Here is a 20,216-nt window from a genome sequence, read left to right on the forward strand (position 1 = left end):
TTCCTTACCAACAAAAGGCAAAAAATCAAGTCCCAGCAACCCATCCCACTAATCAATATAGATTCCCATTTCTTTTGTCTATTCTTCACAATCTGGTGTTATTTTACTTACTCTACCTTATCCACCTGTTTTTCAGTGTAGATTCCTAGTAGAAATCAGGCTTTATGTCTAGAAATCAGATTGTTTTATGCTTATATTCGCTGCCATACTTTCCCCACCCACCACATGCCTATTTTCCTGCAAACTCTTTTGTGTTTCTCTCTCTCTGTCTGTGTGTGTGTTCCTTGTTTACTCCCTTATGAATCCCACGAAACTGTACTTTTTTTTTTGGATGTGGACCATTTTTAATGATCTTTGTTGAATTTGTTACAATATTGTTTCTGTTTTATGTTTTGGTTTTTTGGCCTCAAGGCATATGGGATCTTAGGTCTCTTACCAGGGATCGAACCCACACCTCCTGCATTGGAAGGCAAACTCTTAACCACTGGGCCACCAGGGAAGTCCGCAAACTAGAAGATTATTGATGGGTGGGTGACACTTAGCCCTAAGTGTCAAGACCTGAGGATGCTGCTTGACACTTGGAAAGCACTCAGCAAATATTACTGAAGGAACAAATGCCTATTTTTTTTCTCTCTTGGAATGTCAGAACTTTTGCTTATCCAAATGTACATATCCTATTAAATCTCATGTCTACATAGCTGTTACTGACTGTTTAAATCTTACTGTTTCTCTCTGAACACCAGCCTCCTTGTAATTATCCACACAGTCACATACACACTCAAGATACACAATGGCATTGGTTCATGACTATTGTTTATGTTAGAAATGTCTTAACAGAGTGTTTCAAATGATCAAATGACAGGCAATTACAGAGTAGGAGGAGTTCCCTCAGAGGTAAAATTCATACAGTGCTGGTGAACTAACTTAGAATCATATATTATTGGAGCTGAAATGACCTTTGGAGATTATCTTTCCCAGCATCCTACTATGAAATGAATCCCAGACATCTTTACATATATATCTAGGTATATATGTATATATTTACACATATGTGCTGCTGCTACTACTAAGTCGCTTCATTCATGTCCGACTCTGTGTGATCCTATGGACTGCAGCCCACTAGACTCCTCTGTCCATGGGGTTCTCCAGGAAGATTAGTGGAGTGGGTTGCCATTTCCTTCTTCAGGGATCAAACCCGGGTCTCTATGTCTTACCTGCATGGGCAGGTGGGTTCTTTACCACTAGTACCACCTGGGAAGCCCTGGTATATACGTATGTATGTATACATACATACATATAGGGCTTCCCTGGTGGCTCAGTGGTAAAGAATATGCCTGCCAATGCAAGAGACATAGGAGATGTGGGTTCAATCCCTGGGTCTGGGTCAGGAAGGTTCCCTGGAGTAGGAAATGGCTACCCACTCCAGTATTCTTGCCTGGAAAAGTCAATGGACAGAGGAGCCTGGTAGGCTATAGTCCAGGGGGTCGCAAAAATTCGGACCTGACAGATTGACTGAGCATGCCCATATGTATATATTTGTGTGTGTGTATATATGTGTGTGTGTGTGTGTGTGTGTGATAACAATCTAGGAAATTAAGGCTGTGTACAGTTTAATAATAACAGGGAAGAAAGTACTTAACAAAGTATTAGAAGGTGATTTAAACATCTGAATTTCTTTGTATATGTGGTATTTATTCTCTTCAGATTCTTTGCATGGCAATTTAAAATGTTTTAAAAATAATTACAAAAATCCATATGCTTTTTGGTTGCTATTGTTAGTTGGTTTATTTTAAACCTAAGAAGGCAATGATGACCTTGGCACAGCGCATTTCCTGAGGATTCTCGATCAGTTGGATGTTAATGGCTATCAGCTCCTCTCAGCTAAGTCCAAAGGAAGCATGGAAATCTAGGTCATTAACTGTATGACCAACTTCCAGAAATCAAATCCTTCTTTAACCACCTCACCAAGGACTTATGCTTAGGATAGGCTGGTTGGATTTTCAAAAGCTTCTTTAGTTACTTGCCCTTTCATTATCCCAGACAGAAAATGTATAAAACTATTTATGTTAATATACAAATATATGTAAAAAGACAGAAGAATAAACATTAGCTTCTGTGGACCCACAGGGGAATGTCATTATTAGAAAAATAAGTTTTCATATTTTGATTAAATGTGATTATAAATATAATTGGAAATGCTCACCCTCTTTTATTTGTTTCTTTTATAACCTTTTTCAGACTGAAAGATTAGAGAGAATCATTCTATTGTGCATCCTGAGAGGCTAAAACATGTGTCCAGTTTTTGCAATTCAACCTCATTAAACATTAGATTCTTTTCTTTTTTGGTGGAGAGGGTGGTTCTCATTAGGGTTTAGTTGTTTTTGTTTTAATGGAATATTATTTTTTGTCATCCCTGTTATACAGTTGACCTTCACTGATAGTAATAACCATTATTTTCTCCTTTGGCATTAGTCATGATTATCCAAAATATTCTAAGAGATAGATAAATATAGCAATTCAGCTAGTGAAATGAAAGAAAGTTCTAGAGCAGAGAAGTCCCTGTTTCTTTTCTGTGGAGGAAATTCTGGATCCTATTTCATTGTGCATCATTCTGATTCTTATGCTGACACAAATTTTTTAAAGAAATGACACAGAGTGACAAATTATCCCTGAATACCAATGTTTAAGGTGTATGATAGGTCTCATCATCACCAGAGAAGACGGCACTCCAAGACTTTTTCCAATGGACACTTGTCTGGAAGAATTTACTCAAGACCTCGATCAAGTCTTTAGTTTCTTCATTTCAGAAATTTGCTTCTGGTAGCTCATTGTGAGAAGGGTGTAGTCACACTTACTAAACACATAGGAAATACAGAATAGAGAACAGAATGCTAATTTGCTAAATTATAGCTAGCACTATAACAAACCCTTCAAATACTTTTTAGTCTGTCAAATCTTTTTCTGTACGATTTAAACTTTTTTGAATCACAAATCTCTTTGAAAATGTGATGACAAAGCCAATGAATAATCTTCCTATAAAAATATACAATCACATTTATATGAAAATTTACATATGATTTCAAGAGATTTATAAATAGTTTGAAAACCACTCTTGAATGTCTTAGGAATCCAGGGATTGCACTGTGAATTTTCATGGAAAACCAAATTATAATTAAATAAGGTGGTTGATAAGAAATCAAACTAAGAAAATGTGATTGTATGATTTGGATTGCTTTAGCATCAGATTATGATAGCCTGATGCATCAATCATTCTCCACAGTTGGATTTCAGCTGTCACCAGGATTAGACAAACAACAAGAAAAACAGCAACGGGCATTCATACAGTATTAACTGGGTACCAGGCACTGTTCTAAATCCTTCTTTATATGTTAACTCATGTATGCTCACAAATGGAGTATATAAATCAAAGTATCATATCCAACCTATAGGCAGTTTTATAGACAAGTAATACATACATTTCAACCTCTTATTAAAAAAAAAAAACTATATTCCATTAATATTCACTTAGTTATGTAAGTAGTTGATAATCTGCACCAACCAGTTTTTTCTTGAGCCCATTATTCTTCCTTCGTTCCTTTTCTTCCCTCCTTTCTTTCTCTCTGTTTCTCTCTCCATACACAGATATTTAGTATATACCACGTGCCAGGAACTCAGATGTGTCTTTAGGATACAGTTTATTGCTGATAAGGATAGAGTTTTATTTTTTATCCTAATAAATTGTTTTTTAATCACCCATATACATGCTGATTTTTGATAATCTACTTCATCTCAAAGTTATTGTATTTATAAGTTTTTATGGGGCGGTAGGAAGACAATAAGTTATTAATGAGACTCCTCTTTACCATTTGTACTACGTTGTGTGCCATTTTTATTTTTTTGTTTTGTTTTACATATGGGTCTTATCACTAAACCTTGAAAAAATTACTTAATAAACCTGGCTCCTGACTATGAATTTAAATGTGGACTACATTCCACAATGCAATTCAGCAGATATTTCCTGAGTGCCTAGACATCATCCAATCCCTGCCTTTAAGAAGCTTATGATTAACTAGATTGAATGCATTCCCAAACATTTGCATTCAAACACAGATTTGATAAATGTTGTAGTTTTGGCATCGCAGATCCTTAGGGAAAGGATGGATTAATGCTGTCCAGTAAAACCAAGGGAGATCTACTAGAAATGGTCACTGTAAATTATCTCTTGGCCGCAATTTTGAAAGAAAAATCCAGGTAGGACTTCCCAAGACATGGGAAAAACAGGAGCAAGACTCCAAAGAAGAGAAGTAGGGAGTATATTTTTAGAATCAGAAACAGACTGTAGCCTAGACTGTACTATGGATAACAGTGGGGGAGGAGATGGGGAAACAGTATGGCTGAGCATCGTGGTGTCTTACATGTCACATTAAGGCAGCAGTTTTCAAGAGGTCACATTCCCCGCTCCCCAGGGGGCACTGGCAATATCTGGAGGCACTGCAGATTGTCACAACTGGGGGTGCTACTGGCATCTAGTGGGTAGAGGATGTAAGAGATTTAGTTTTAATTCTGTAAGCACTGGGAGACTATTGCTGGGTTATGTTTTCTTGGACAGTTATTTGCCGAGGTCCCTGTGTGTTTTTACACAAAGTGTGCAAAGCATTACTTTGAAAATCTCCCTGAAGAACAGTATGAAAAGACTAATGTTGGAGATAAGGAATAGCATGCATGAATCAATTGGTTAACCTTGAATCTGAGTAAAAAGAAAGAATGAATAGGAAAAGAGGAGAACTGAAGTTTTCCTGTGTGGAGAAGGCTCCAGACTTAAAAACTATTAGTGTACAAACGAATGCAGGCATTGTTACAGGCAGGCAGCATTTCTGATCATTGGGATGGTCTGATTTCATTTCCTGAAGAGTGAAATATCAAGCAGTATATGACGCTTGAGGTTTTAAGCTTTTTTCCTTGGCTATGCATTTCACTAAACCAACACAGCCGACAACTATCATAAAAATGCAAACACAGACCCGAACACCTTGAATCCCACCCTTTAATTTGAGGAACAGGGAGTCATCTATATTTCATTTCTTCATAAATAATCAAGCTCAGAATGTGAATATGATTCAAAGGATTCATAAACAGTCAAAAGCTTCGTACTAGGTACACTTTAGCTCTCCTGCATCATGTGAGGCTAAAAAAACAGGGGAAAACAAATTAATTTTATTTTTAGCCTTGTGAAGTCTTTGGCTGTATTTCTAGGTCTGCTTTCCTAACATGAAATAGATTTGACTTTTTGTTGCTAAGGCAAAGTTGGAACTGTCACCGCCTACCCCGATACTTTGCCTAATCCATCTTGTTCTTTTTGATTGTGACAGAAGAATTAGATCTTTCTCACACAAGGATTTTCCAATTAATGCTTCAGATGTGTTCTAGAAGCAGGGGTGTAATGATCAAGATACTCTTCCATCTTAAAGAAGATATGTAGATGATTTGACTTTCTGCTTATAAGAATTCTTGTTTCCTGCTCTAAGTGGTCTGCCCTAATGGAGGGCCTGAAAGCTGAGTCAAACCTCCCTAGATCTGCAGTGCATCTGACTGCCATATGAAGCAAATCAAGGAAAAGACTTCATTGCATCATCTAGTTGGAATTTTCAAGGCAATCGTGCTATTTTAGGCACATACAGCAGAGGGCATTGTCTGGCCAAACTTAGAACTGCTATCGACAAGAATAGATGAAGAAATAGAGAAGGCTTTTCTTGCAAAATAAATAAACAGAGAGGGCAAGGAGACAGTGGAATGACCTTTATATTGCTTTGTTCTCTCCAGCTTTTCTTTGTAGGAAGACCTCTATGAAAATAACTAAAAACTGAACAAGAATCATTCCAGAAATTAATGAAATTTCTATTATGTGAGCGTGTTGTTGTTGTTTAGTCGTTAAGTCGTGTCTGACCCCAAGGACTGTAGCCTGCCAGGCTCCTCCAGATTTCCCAGGCGAGTATACTGGAATGGGTTGCCATTTCTTCCTCCAAGAGATCTTCCTGATATAGGGATTGAATCTGCATCTCCTGCTTGGCAGGCGGATTCTTTACCACTGAGCCACCTGGGAAGCCCCACTGAGTGAGTTGGACTCTACAAGATGCTAAGGATCAATTAGTAAATATGACATTATTTCAGTCCTCAGTGAATGGATAGCCTTAACTATCTATACACTGTTTCTGTCTGCTTGAACACCTATGCATTCTTTCCTGCATTTAACAAATGTTTGATGAGTATTTTTTGGAAAAATATCATTATGGTAGATAAGATATTTCTCCAAGGAATTTAGCATTCTATTCAGATGAGGCAAGCAGTAAGAAAATAAACATTGAAGTGTATGAGGAAAGTATCAAATTAGAAGTACTCTGATGAAAATTAAAAATGGTAATCTGGGGACTATCCCTATGGTCCAGTGATTAAGACCCTATGCTTCCAGTGCAGGAGGCATGGGTTCAATCCCTAGTCAGGGAACTAATATTTCATGTGTCACACGGAGTGGGCAACACATTTTTTAATTATACAAATAAAAATGGTAATCTGACTGATGGTGATAGAAGATCTGCTTTAGGCTGAGCGATCAAGAAAGAATTTTCTGAGAAGATAAAATTTAAAGGGAATCTTGAACGACAAGGGATATCAATCATGCAGAAACCAAAGAGCAGCTGTTGCAGGCAGAGGGAAACTTAGTGCAAAAGTCCTGAGGGAGGAAAAGGCTTGGGACACTTGAGGAATGAAGGAAATTCAATATGGTTGAAGACAGAGGGAAATGAGAGGAGTTAGAAGATAAGAGGATAGGCAAGTATCAGATAATCATATATTAGAGGCGAAAAAATTTACATTTTGCTCCAAAAGGATGTGAAGCTAATAGGAGCATTTTCAACTAAGCATGGCATGAGCATATTTATATTTTTAAACTTCAGTCTAAGTGCTGTGTGTGCATGCTCAGTCTCAGTCTTGTCAGAATCTTTGCGACCCCATGGGTTATAGCCTACCAGGCTCCTCTGTCCATGGGATATCCCAGGCAAGAATACTGGAGTGGGTTGCTATTTCCTACTCCGCTAAATGCTGTATAAAGAATTAGCTGTGGTACAGCATTTGCAAAAGTAGAGAAACTTATAAGAGGGTATTTCAGTGGTCCAAGTTGGAAATGAAGAATATTTTATCTAGGAAGGGACAATGAGGAATATACTTATATTTTAATAGTGAAGTCAATATTTTAATAAGTAGGGTTATGCTGAATGTAAATAAAGAAAAGGAACAGTCAAGGAAGATCCTTACATTTTTGCCTTGAGCATTTGGATGTATGGTAGTGGCATTTATGAAGGTATAGGGCAGGTTTGGGAATTTTCTTTCAGTAGATGCTATAGAATATAACTCATATAATCTTCTCAATGTCTATTAATATTACCATCACTCCCACTTAGGAAGGTGCGGCTCAGAGAAAGCCAGTTTACCAAAGAATGATTAGTAATACTTGGCCAACCCTCTAACCCACCGGATTTCACTCTAAATCTGATTTTTGTCCCACTGGGTTTTGCTAATATAGATTGGATGTCTTTCTATATTTCAACATAAAGTTGAAGTGCATTATATCATCAAAGAACAAAAGCTTAATGTGTATTTAGTCATTCTCTGTATATAATTTACAGTGTGGACATGAACCACATTAGAGATTTTTAAAAAGTTTATCTTTCCTTATTTGTGCATCAGAGTTTCAAAGTGATAGTCTGCTGCCTCTATGTAACCTGATAGTTTTTAATGTGACTGCATACAGAAGCTAATTTTGCCTTCACTGGTATTTCATCCTCTACAGGATTTCATGCAGGACCAATTAATTTGAGGCTATACATGTTTCATAATGTATAGATATTGGATTGATATCTATATCAACAGGTAATCGGATTGAAGATCTGTTCCATTCAGTTCTAAAGTAATGCTAAGGATGTCGATATTGAACTCATTTGACTTTTCCATCAACTACTCTTCTCTCCAGTTTCTTTTATGCATAAGGGCAGAGCCTCCCTAAAATAATGTTCTCACCCTTTCCTGCTTAAGAGCCTGGAGTTTCTTTCTAAGTTTCATCATTGAAGCAAATCCAAACTCTCCTACTAGACATGTAATGCCCCTCACTTGGGCCAACTTAACAAGCTAAATGCTATTGTATAAGTCACCTGCTTTCATTAAGTCATTTCTCTTTTATTTCATGCTCCTACTCCCCTGGTTTTGTTACAGTTGCTGTTATTTAGCTGCTTAGTCCTGTCTGAGTCTTTTGCAACTATATGGACTGTGGCCTGCCAGGCTCCTTTCCATGGGATTTTCCAGGCAAGAATTCTGAAGTGGGTTGCCATTTCCTTCTCCAGGGGATCGTCCTGATTCAGGAATTTAATCCACATCTCCTGCATTGACAGATGGATTCTTTACCACTGAGCCACGTGGTAAGACCCTCTGCTTTTACAAGTCATCCATTATCACCTCTACCACATGCCTCAATACAAAATTATATCCCCTTAAGGACCTACATAAAATCTCAAACCCTCTTAAAACTTTCTCTGGTTATCTATGACATCTGACAATGTTTTATGGAATTTGAATATTGACTACATTGATTTACATTAGTTCCTAGATACACATATGTGTGCTTTTTATTTTTGATAGGTATCTATGCTTTTGTATTATAGCTCCAGTAAGTTTGTAAAGTTCTAAAAGGTATGGTCACCTTAGACTCTTTTCTATCCTTTTTTATACTCAACAGAACATAGCAACATATTGGCCACATCATTTATTATGTTTTTTTCTTACTTAAAAAAATATATATATATATAGTTTTCTCCACTCATTGCTTCTTCTTATCTAATGTTGTTGTAATCTTGTCACCTCTAAACACATGTAGGTTTTTTAATTTTTTTATTTTTTACTGTAAATCGAGCAAGTCATCTAGAAAAGTGAAATGTAGACCCAGGTGGCTTTTCTTTCCTTAAATATCGATTTTTTTAAGTCTCAACATTTTCTAGAAACATTGCAAGGTCAGTATATATAGCCAAAGAGCCTCTTGTTGACTTGACAGGTTGAATACCTGGGTTACAGAGATTTAAACCTTGTATCATTTCCATTACATTTGCCTTGAGGGTCAGCCCTGGGCATATTAACAAAAATTTTCTTTCCCTGAAAATCTGCAGAACCATATATTCCTCCATGAGGGGTGGAAAGCTCAACAGATTTGCAAAACTGGGTTTCAGATGAGAAAAAGTTGAATTATATTAGGAAATATTTGTAAAATAAATTTGATTTGGAGGGATGAGCTACCTTTGATAATGGTGTTATTTAATTTGTTGTTTTCCCTTTTCCTGTGTATTATAGCACTCTTGAAAATTTAAAGAGCTATCTTGAGAAATGATTATAATAGAAAGCTTTCTTAGTAAGATGAGAATGAGCCTCACTTCCTTTCTTACAAGCAAATCATGTCGCCTCAGCTTACTTTGTTCTTTTTAATAGGTATCAGATATATAATGGTTTAAGCAATTAGATTTTTTTCTTTTGCCATTTCTTTGCTGTTGCTTTTGGAAGCAGGAGTAGTGAGAGATAGATAAAAGGAGAGGGAGAGAGGAGAACGAATATGAAAATATCAGGTAGGTTTGACTACATGTAACCAGAAAAATAATGAGCTGTTTATGATGTATGGAACTGATTATTACATATAATAATAAAATAGAGAGGAAAAACAGTTACAGGATTTGTTAATGTAGCTGCTTGTCACAATATCAAGAATGCAAATTCTTCCCTCTTTCCATTTTTTCCTTCCTTAGCACAATAGCTTTGTCCTCAGGCTGCTTGCTTTCTTGGCCACAAATTGTCTGTAGCAATTCTCAGTATCTTATACCCACAACAACATCCAGAAACAGAATAAAGAACTACTCCTTCCCCTGTCTTTCTTCTATTAGGGGGAGAAAAATAAAAATTCCCAGAATCCCCTCAGCTGACCTCTTTTTGCATCTTATTGGCCAAATGGTGTCACATGTTCAGAACCAATCAGTCTCTGGCAATAAGAATGGAACAATCAATGTTTGTTTAGACAAGAACTCAGCAAACAATAATCCAAAGTTTAGCCCACCACCATCTGTGTTTGTATGCTCTGTGAACTAAAACTATTTAGAAATTTTAAAATGGTTGAAAAAATATTAAGAATTAACCTTTATTAAAAAAAAAATAAAGAAAACTGTAAAAAAAAAAAAAAAAAGAATAGTTGAGACATTTGAATGTGCATAGTTTAACTGGAAGATAGCCATGCACATTCATTGACTTTTTGACCAGAGCTATTTTCAAGCTTCAGTGGCAGAGCAGAGTGGTAGCAACTAGAGACCATATGGTCTGAAAACCTAAACTATTTACTATCTGGCCCTTCACAGAAAAAGTGTGCTTAGTCCTAACTTAAGCCAGATTCTATTAATACATCAAGGCTGGATAAACTTCTCCTAAAGAAGATAATATAATTCTGTTTTTTGTTTGTTTGTTTGTTTGTTTTTTAAGAAGAGACTGAATCTTTCTGAACAAAATTTTCTAAGGAAAGAGTATGGGAGTAGGATACTGGGTATACCACAAATTCAGAGAAGACAGAGAGATTGAAGTTCATGCATATTTCAAGTGAATAACCCAACTTTAGTTTCATAAAGCAGTTGATTCTGAAAATGTTACCAGCAAGAGTGTTTGGTAAGACAGACCTGAGTCTTTTTCCTTACTAAGACCCTACAGAAGTCCAGGAGAGTCTGAATGGAATGGTGATGATTAAGCCATAATTTATTGAGAATTAGAAGTTTAATTTTTAGGATTTTTCAATATGGGAACTTGATGAGGATCAAGTAAGAACCATAATACAAAGACCCAGGATTGGAGAAAACACCAACATGAGGCAAAAGATCCAAAGAATCTTAGAGCACAGTTAATGCTTTCTATGAGAGAGTTGAAGGATCTTTGGGCAAGTTTCGCTAAGGACCATGTTTGCTTTAGCAGGAGAGTTTCAGAAGAGGATAGAGTTGCTAATAGAAACCATAGAAGAGCTAAGTCAAGTTGATGTTGATGGTAAGGTATGATCTGGAGGTCTCAGTGTCCATTCTGAGTATGGGGGTTAATGGTTTGGCTTCTCAATGCTTACAGAGGTCCATTGCATGTACATATGACAGTGAATGTGTGGTCTACTGAAATATGAGGACTGATTGGGGTTAACTAAATTTATCTTTCTCCCACCTCGCTTGAAAACTAGTTCCAATGTCTAGACAGTAGTCTATGCTGACTTAGCAATGATACTGTGCTAAATAAAGCATCCCCATTAGCTACTCTCCCTCCTGAGTCCCTTCTGTGTCTCTCAGTGCACTGAAGCATGGGTAAGCAAAGAAGAAAGGTCTCTTGACAAAGTCAGGATATCCTCTGGGACAAGGCTAAGAATATTATTAGTTTAATTCAAAACCCACACAGATCCATTTGTAAATAAATGCTGTGAGATGACATCGTAATGGATAGTGAGCACCTTTAAATTAATTTCCTTTTGATGTGATAAAAACATCTTCTGAAAGAGATGTTGAAACCTGGCTTTTGATGTAAAGTAACGTAATTTAGATTTTAAAATAGAAACCTTTTGTTGATAGTAGTTTATTCAATCCTGGGTGTGTACCAAACTTTATTTGCTACAGGTTATAAATTAGCTTTGAACCAGCTATAATTCATAAATCATTACCTATGACTGATTTACAGGCAATCTCATTAATTTCAATAGTAAAAAGGCCTTGAAGTAAGCAAGGAGTAGAAAATAAAACAACCCAGAGACTGAAAAAAGGGAGGCACATATATTCTACAATTAAGAGCAATACATCATATTTGGATATGTTTTACTGATAGTGTGTTTCTGGTCATTTCAGTTCATCCTTACCACAACTTTGAATAATAGGTATTAGTGTTATTCCTATCTTATCTAAGAGGAAGAAGCTTACATCACTTTATTTTAATATGTATTAAGTATTTATTCAGTATTACATATTACTTATTATGAGTCAGTAACTTTGTATATATTATATGACAGTACTAAAAAGAGCCTATTGATTAAGTAGCTCTGCTACTTTTACAGATGGGGAGAGTAAATTATAGACAGATGAAGTAACTTTCCCATTGATAGGGTTGTGGGTGTTCAAGCAGGCATATGAATTCATGAATTCATCATAAGCCTCTTCTCTTGCCCATTGGACATGGTTGTCTTTATTATTTCATATTTTAAAGGGATGTTGCTGCTGCTGCCAAGTCGCTACAGTTGTGTCTGACTCTCTGTGACCCCATAGACGGCAGCCCACCAGGCTCCTCCTCCCTGGGGTTCTCCAGGCAAGAATACTGGAATGGGTTGCCATTTCCTTCTCCAATGTATGAAAGTGAAAAGTGAAAGTGAAGTCGCTCAGTAGCAAATGGCAGAGTAAAGACTTACCTTTTTCACTTTGTGCTATTTCCAGTCCACCAGTTATTTTGACCTCTAGTGCCAGAGACCCTAGGATTCTAGGGAAAGTCATGGGCTTGGAGGTGGGAGGAGGGATAAAAAAGTAAGGCCCTAGGACCCCCATCCTAAAAGCATCAATCAGTTAGTATATTAGAGTTTAGGTGATATTCTTTTTCCTTTCCCTTCCTTCCTTCCCTTTCTCCCTCTCATTCTTTCTTTCAAATTCCCAATTACCTTCAGAAGTGTGTTTTGAGAAGAAGGGAACATATGAATGAAAAACTGAATCACAGGAATGACAGTTTTTCAATGGTTATGATTATTGGCAACTTAAATAGCATCCTATTTTAAATGGAAATCTACAAGGGTTTTCAAGGTTGTGTTTCAATTTACAATGAAAGGTACCTCCTAATCTAACTCAGAGTGAGAAGCCTACCAACCACACTGTTGTCATATGAGTAAATTCAGTGAGTTCTGGGACATAGGGTCTGTCTAGTTGCCTGGAATCTAACCCTGGGATGATGAAGGCAGAGGGGCAGTGGCTTGAGAGTAAACAGCACTGTAAGAACTGATAAAGGAAGTGGTTGGGGTACCTGGTTCAGAATGGTTGGTTTAAATATGGCAAGAATGCCAGTAGGTCTGCCTTTTACTATCTGTAGAATCTGGCTAGCCTTTGGATGGGCAGAACCCTGGTGGCTCAGATGGTAAAGAATCTGCCTGCAATGCAGGAGAACTTGATTCAATTCCTAGGCCCACCCCTGGAGAAGGGAATGGCTACCCACTCTACTATTCTTGCCTGGAGAATTCCACAAAGAGAGAAACCTTGTGGGCCACAGTCCATGGGTCACAAAGACTTGGGAGACGATTGAGCAACTAACACTTTTTATTGGTTAGGCTGACTCTCCAGAATCAGCAAGGCCTTGATACCAAAACATCAGAAAATTCAGAAAATATGCATATACAAAGTGTTGGAATTAGATAGTAAATGTTTTGCACTTTTGTGTGTGTGTGTGTGTGTTTTCTCATTTCAATTTTTCTTTTGCTGTCTTTGTTATTCTTTTATTTTTTTTGTAGTTTTTTTTTAATTTTATTTTATTTTTAAAACTTTACAATATTGTATTAGTTTTGCCAAATATCAAAATGAATCTTCCACAGGTATACCCGTGCTCCCCATCCTGAACCCTCCTCCCTCCTCCCTCCCCATACCCTCCCTCTTGTGTCTACAGCACACTAGGTACTCTGTTGTCCAGAGGCTAAGAAGAGACATGGCCACTGTCCCTAAGGAGCTCACAGGCTAGTGCAGGAAACAGAACCAGGGACAAATGATCATAGTACTAGATGGTGTGAGAATTCAACTTAGAGCTGCAAGAACCTGGAGGGAATAAGCAAGTCCTGAAAGAAAGAGTAACAACTCACAACCTACTGCTCAAGTTTCTTTGCTGCCATAGGGAAGGAGACCAAAACAAGCTGCTAAAGCCAGAAAGCATCTGTGACTTTAAACCTCATGTTCATAAGACTCAGGTCCCTTTCTACAGTCTGTCAATGTGGGTGTGTGTTTAAGAGTTGCTCATGACAGACATCTTTACTGAGTGAAGCATCTCCTATTTTTGGAAGAGTCTCTTCTCTGTCTTGTGTACTCTAAGTAAATGCATTTATTTACAAATGCTAATTTACACTGAGACTCTTACTACTGGTAGAAGGGTTATGTCCTAGGATACAGCCAAGTTCTCAAGACCTTGGATGGTATGCATAGAAGTGGCCAAGAAATTCCAAGTATCTCCGACATTGACTTCTCTCCAAGTTTCATTTAGAGCAAGTGGAAGATTTTACTAATCTTTCTCCTTGCTGTGGGTTTCTTATAGAGCTTTTCTGTCTCCTATATTAAGGTAGCATTGCCATTCTTGAAAGCAAAGCTGCTGACAGCATTTCTTTGTATAAACAGAATATTGAATAGTCACTTGCAGGATAAACGGGAATGCTTGCATTGAGTCTTGATCCGATCTCATCCCAACTTCTTTCCCATTCTCTTTCCTGGACCTTCCAGTTTCCTGTAGGGGATATTATGGTTGCTTGGTTGTGCTAGTACTTTCCTATTTCCTTGTCTTGGTTCAGGCTGGTCCCTCTGCTCTTCTTTCCTTTATCAACTTCTACAAAATCTAGATCAGATGACTCTCCTCTTTCAAAATCCCCTGACTTATTATACCATCACAGATTTAGTTGCTCTGACTTTAGTGCCCATGTGCCAATGTGGCTTGGTCTCATAGCAATGAACATATATTATTGTGTTTCATCTCTTTGCCTATCTGTCTTACCTTCTGAATTATAATTCCCTCAGGGTGAGGGTTATATTCTTCACTTTTGTATGCTCAGCACTTAGCAAAATGTCTAACTTTTTGCTAGTTAGACATTTTAAGGTCTAATAACAAAATGGTAGTAGTAGTAATAGAAATGTCTATTGAGTTCCTTCAGTATGCAAGGCATTATTCTAGCTCTTTATGATATTAATTTTTTTCTGACAATAACACTAAGGGTTATATAATAATATCATCCCTATTGTGCAAATGAGATTGAGCCGTGGAGAGGATAAGTCACCTGCCCAAGGTGACACATAGTAAATACTAAATTACTGTCTTAGTGCCTTTTTGAATTGGTTATGATAAGTCTCCACATTTTGTTTTTCTTCCCAAGTGATTCTTAGAAGAGGCACTGTTTATTGAGGAATTTGGGAAAAGTCATCACACAGGTACCCAATTCATGATCAGCCAGTTGAATTGGGGTGTATACTGGGTAACACAAGCTTTGGAATTCCTCTTTGTGCTGTAAGAGATGCAGAAAGTAAGTTGTTTTATTTCCCTTCTCAGAAATCAATACGAGTAGGGGCATAATACATATATAATCCGGTTATATTTAATACTATGATTTTTTTTCTGTACGTTTCATGAGATGTGATTTAATTGGTAGTACGTCTACCTATAGGTAGCAGTTGGCTCTGTTGTTGTGAGTTTTATATATGAAAATCTCTAGAAATTTACACATATTTGTGCATGTCATTATTTCAGTGTATTTTCACAGGTACCATACATTAAATTGCCAGTGTTTACAGCTGAGGTGACCCCCAAAGGAAAGGTATTTTAACAAAAATAATTGTGAAAAATATTTTGCTTTTGCTATCATTCTTGAAGAAACTTTTTTCATGGAATGTTTGAGATCGTATTCTCCTGGACCAGTGAGATGAATATCTAACCCTGATTCTCTACTTGTTAACCATGTGACTATATGCACGTTACTTCCCCTACAATTAAATGTCTTTTTCTTGAAAATGGAGGCTATAACAATTCCTTCCTCAGAGAAGTGAAGTAAGGAAAAGAAAGGATCAGGGCATGAAGCCTGTGCAGTTACAAAGGACTCCGTATTCAGAAGGGCCCATGCTTGACTTAATGTTCTATTATAACTGATTTGAAATTCTTAATAAAATTATTAAGACTTCTTTTGGATGTGGACCACTTTTAAAGTCTATTGTGTTCTGTTTTATGTTTTGTTTTTTTTGGCCAAAAGGCATGTAGGATCTTAGTTTCCCAACCACGAACTGAACCCACACCCCCAGTATCGGAAGGCAAAGTCTTAACCACTGGCCTATCAGGGAAACCCTTGAAATTCTTAGTAATTTTTGATGAGACATCCCATGTTTGCATTTTGCCTTGAGCTCTGCAAGTTATGTAGCCATTCTTGGATTGTTCATGAAGTCTATAGCCTACAGCACATAGACTACTCCTCGATAAAATGTCAGCTATGAATAATTTTGCAAGGGCGTTTTTAGTTTATTGGTATAGTCCCCCAATTTTATTTTCTGAACTTTTCCAATCTGGTCTGGACATTGAACCTAATGATGGGGTACATTTCATGTGTCCTCATGCACTCAGATTACCCTTGGTTGATAAACACTAGTCCAACCCGCTACCTCATTCTTCCATTTCTCTGTGATTGCACAAATTATGGAATATGGGCTGTGGCTGGCTGATAACTCAGAGTGTGGAAACACTTCTTAATAAATATGAGCCCCATTGCTCAATACATGGCATTAGATTTATTGTTATCTTAGTTTGAGAAATGAAGGCTTGAGTTGATACACTGTCTCACTGACAATGACTCGAGAAAGACATTTGGAGGAGATCTAATACTCTTTTTTGCTCTTATTGCATTGCAGATTATTTGAACTCCAGAAGGACCAACACCAGATAAATTATGAATGTTGAACAAGATGACCTTACATCCACAGCAGATAATGATAGGTCCTAGGTTTAACAGGGCCTTATTTGACCCCCTGCTTGTGGTGCTGCTGGCTCTTCAACTTCTTGTGGTGGCTGGTCTGGTGCGGGCTCAAACCTGCCCTTCCGTCTGCTCCTGCAGCAACCAGTTCAGCAAGGTGATTTGCGTTCGGAAAAACCTACGTGATGTTCCAGATGGCATCTCCACCAACACCCGGCTGCTGAACCTCCATGAGAACCAAATCCAGATCATCAAAGTGAACAGCTTCAAACACTTGAGGCACCTGGAAATCCTACAGTTGAGTAGGAATCATATCAGAACAATTGAAATCGGAGCCTTCAATGGTCTGGCAAACCTCAACACACTGGAACTCTTTGACAATCGTCTTACGACCATCCCGAATGGAGCTTTTGTATATTTGTCTAAACTGAAGGAGCTCTGGTTGCGAAACAACCCCATCGAAAGCATCCCTTCTTATGCTTTTAACAGAATCCCTTCTTTGCGCCGGCTAGACTTAGGGGAATTGAAAAGGCTTTCATACATCTCAGAAGGTGCCTTTGAAGGTCTGTCTAACTTGAGGTATTTGAACCTTGCCATGTGCAATCTCCGAGAAATCCCTAACCTCACACCGCTCATAAAACTAGATGAGCTGGATCTTTCTGGGAATCATCTATCTGCCATCAGGCCTGGCTCTTTCCAGGGGTTGATGCACCTTCAGAAACTGTGGATGATACAGTCCCAGATTCAAGTGATTGAACGGAATGCCTTTGATAACCTTCAGTCACTGGTGGAGATCAACCTGGCACACAACAATCTGACATTACTGCCTCATGACCTCTTCACACCCTTGCATCATCTAGAGCGGATACACTTACATCACAACCCCTGGAACTGTAACTGTGACATCCTGTGGCTCAGCTGGTGGATAAAAGACATGGCCCCCTCCAATACAGCTTGCTGTGCCCGGTGTAACACCCCTCCCAATCTGAAAGGGAGGTACATTGGGGAGCTTGACCAGAATTATTTCACATGCTATGCTCCTGTCATTGTGGAGCCCCCAGCAGACCTCAATGTCACTGAAGGCATGGCAGCTGAGCTGAAATGTCGGGCCTCCACGTCCCTAACCTCCGTATCTTGGATTACTCCAAACGGAACAGTCATGACACATGGGGCATATAAAGTGCGGATAGCCGTGCTCAGTGATGGCACGTTAAACTTCACGAATGTAACTGTGCAAGATACAGGCATGTACACATGTATGGTGAGTAATTCTGTGGGAAATACCACCGCTTCAGCCACCCTGAATGTTACTGCAGCAACCACTACTCCCTTCTCTTACTTTTCGACTGTCACGGTAGAGACTATGGAACCTTCTCAGGATGAGGCACGGACCACAGATAACAATGTGGGTCCCACTCCAGTGATCGACTGGGAGACCACTAACGTGACCACCTCCCTCACGCCACAGAGCACAAGGTCAACAGAAAAGACATTCACCATCCCTGTGACTGATATAAACAGTGGGATCCCAGGAATTGATGAGGTCATGAAGACTACCAAAATCATCATTGGCTGTTTCGTGGCCATCACACTCATGGCTGCAGTGATGCTGGTCATTTTCTACAAGATGAGGAAGCAGCATCATCGGCAAAACCATCATGCCCCCACGAGGACTGTTGAAATTATTAATGTGGATGATGAGATTACAGGAGACACGCCCATGGAAAGCCACCTGCCCATGCCTGCGATTGAGCATGAGCACCTCAATCACTATAACTCTTACAAATCTCCTTTCAACCACACAACAACAGTTAACACAATAAATTCAATACACAGTTCAGTGCATGAACCGTTATTGATCCGGATGAACTCTAAAGACAATGTCCAAGAGACTCAAATCTAAAACACTGACAGTTACGGAAAACAAACAAAAAAAAAAAAAGACAGTTTATTAAAAATGACACAAATGACTGGGCTAAATCTACTGTTTCAAAAAAGTGTCTTTACAAAAAAAAAACAAAAAAGAAAAGATTTATTTATTAAAAATTCTATTGTGATCTAAAGCAGACAAAATTATGTGTATTCCTCAGAACCTGTTTTTGCTGCACTTATTTACTATTTCCCACATCTCGTCCCTGCCTTCCCTATCGCCATATTTTTCATAGGAGATCTCAATTCCCTAAAGAACCAGTCTAGGAAATTTTGTAAGAATTCTGTTATACTTTGAGATTTTTATGGTGAATTCTAGTGGTGAGATCCAGTCTATTTTGTCTTTCTTTTATTTTTTCCTTCTCTCTCTCTCTTTCTTTTCTTTCCTCCCTCTCATGCCCTTATGAAGTAGTCCAATGGGGAATGCAGTATTAGAAATAGATTTTTAAGAGAGAACAAGGAAAAAATGCAAGATCTTATATTTTTCATGTAATGATCTGTTCTGTATTTATGAGGAGGACCATTCAATGGGAAAAAAAAAAAGGAAGCAAGCAACAGATTAATTTACATATGAGCATCTATAAAACCCATGATCTTTTAAACAAATCTAGAATCCGATTTGTAGTTCAAAAACTAAAAATAAGATTATAAATAAAATATTGTTGGTTTTTCTGTACCTGGATACAACTCATTTGTAGTTTGGCTCAAATGTGAGAAACTTGAAGGTAACTAGACTTCCTGCTTTCTGAGAAAGGTAATATTACAGTAATCTTCAGTCACAGCACCAGTCTCTACAGGGTCCTGTTTCATTAGATGACATGAGTTTCTGATCTATATTTAAGGATGCTGTGGTCTTCTTTTCATTAGTGTCACCCTTTGTAGAATGCTCAGATTTTTAGATTTTTGTGAAGTAAATTCAATTCCACTTGAAAGAAAGTTTCAGTATAATTTATTCCCTGGCTCCTAAATAAAATTATTCTGTCTAGATGAAGTACAGTCACAGAATGCTAAATTATCCAAGTTGAAAAATCATTGTTGGTGCTGAGTGTCAACAAACTCAGTTCAATTCAACACTGTTGAAGACCTACTATGTGTTAAACACTGATGTTAGTGCTGTGGACACATTATTAGAAAGACCTGGTTTCTGCACTTGAATCAATCATGACCTATATGTAATATCATTAAAGAAACATCAGTTGATTACCAGGGGCCAGCTCTAATTTTCCTGTTAGGTGGCAGGTGGCAGGATCCTAGAGTTTTGAAATAATCAGATTACTGTTACGACCAAAACCTCCTCATGATTTTTTTTCCATTCTTCTGGAAGAGCTGATTCTGTTCTTCCAAATGCAGATTGTAGAGTGGTAAAGAAGTGTAAGTATGGATTTGATTTGCTACGGCCAATGGATGTTTACCAAGAGATAGCAATGCTAACACACTAGTAATTCATTAAAGGTACTTCAAGGAACTGGAGATATTTTTGGTATGAGAATATCCACTAGCTTGCAAGTTAAAAAGGAACTTTCTA

General features: G+C 37.8%; 1 protein-coding gene across 4 annotated transcripts in view; it reads left to right on the top strand.

The window, feature by feature from the left end:
• Positions 1–19,970, top strand: part of LRRC4C (leucine rich repeat containing 4C) — a 198,007-nt gene extending 178,037 nt beyond the window's left edge. For all 4 annotated transcript variants that reach the window (XM_070383537.1, XM_005893923.3, XM_005893925.3 and 1 more), the window contains one exon: positions 16,701–19,970. In XM_070383537.1, coding sequence (XP_070239638.1) covers positions 16,743–18,665 — 1,923 coding nt within the window. In that variant the 5' untranslated portion in view covers positions 16,701–16,742 and the 3' untranslated portion in view covers positions 18,666–19,970. The remainder of the gene's footprint in view (positions 1–16,700) is intronic.
• The last annotated feature ends 246 nt before the right edge of the window (positions 19,971–20,216 follow it).

Source organism: Bos mutus, chromosome 15 (assembly GCF_027580195.1).
Source record: "Bos mutus isolate GX-2022 chromosome 15, NWIPB_WYAK_1.1, whole genome shotgun sequence".
Taxonomy (NCBI): domain Eukaryota; kingdom Metazoa; phylum Chordata; class Mammalia; order Artiodactyla; family Bovidae; genus Bos; species Bos mutus.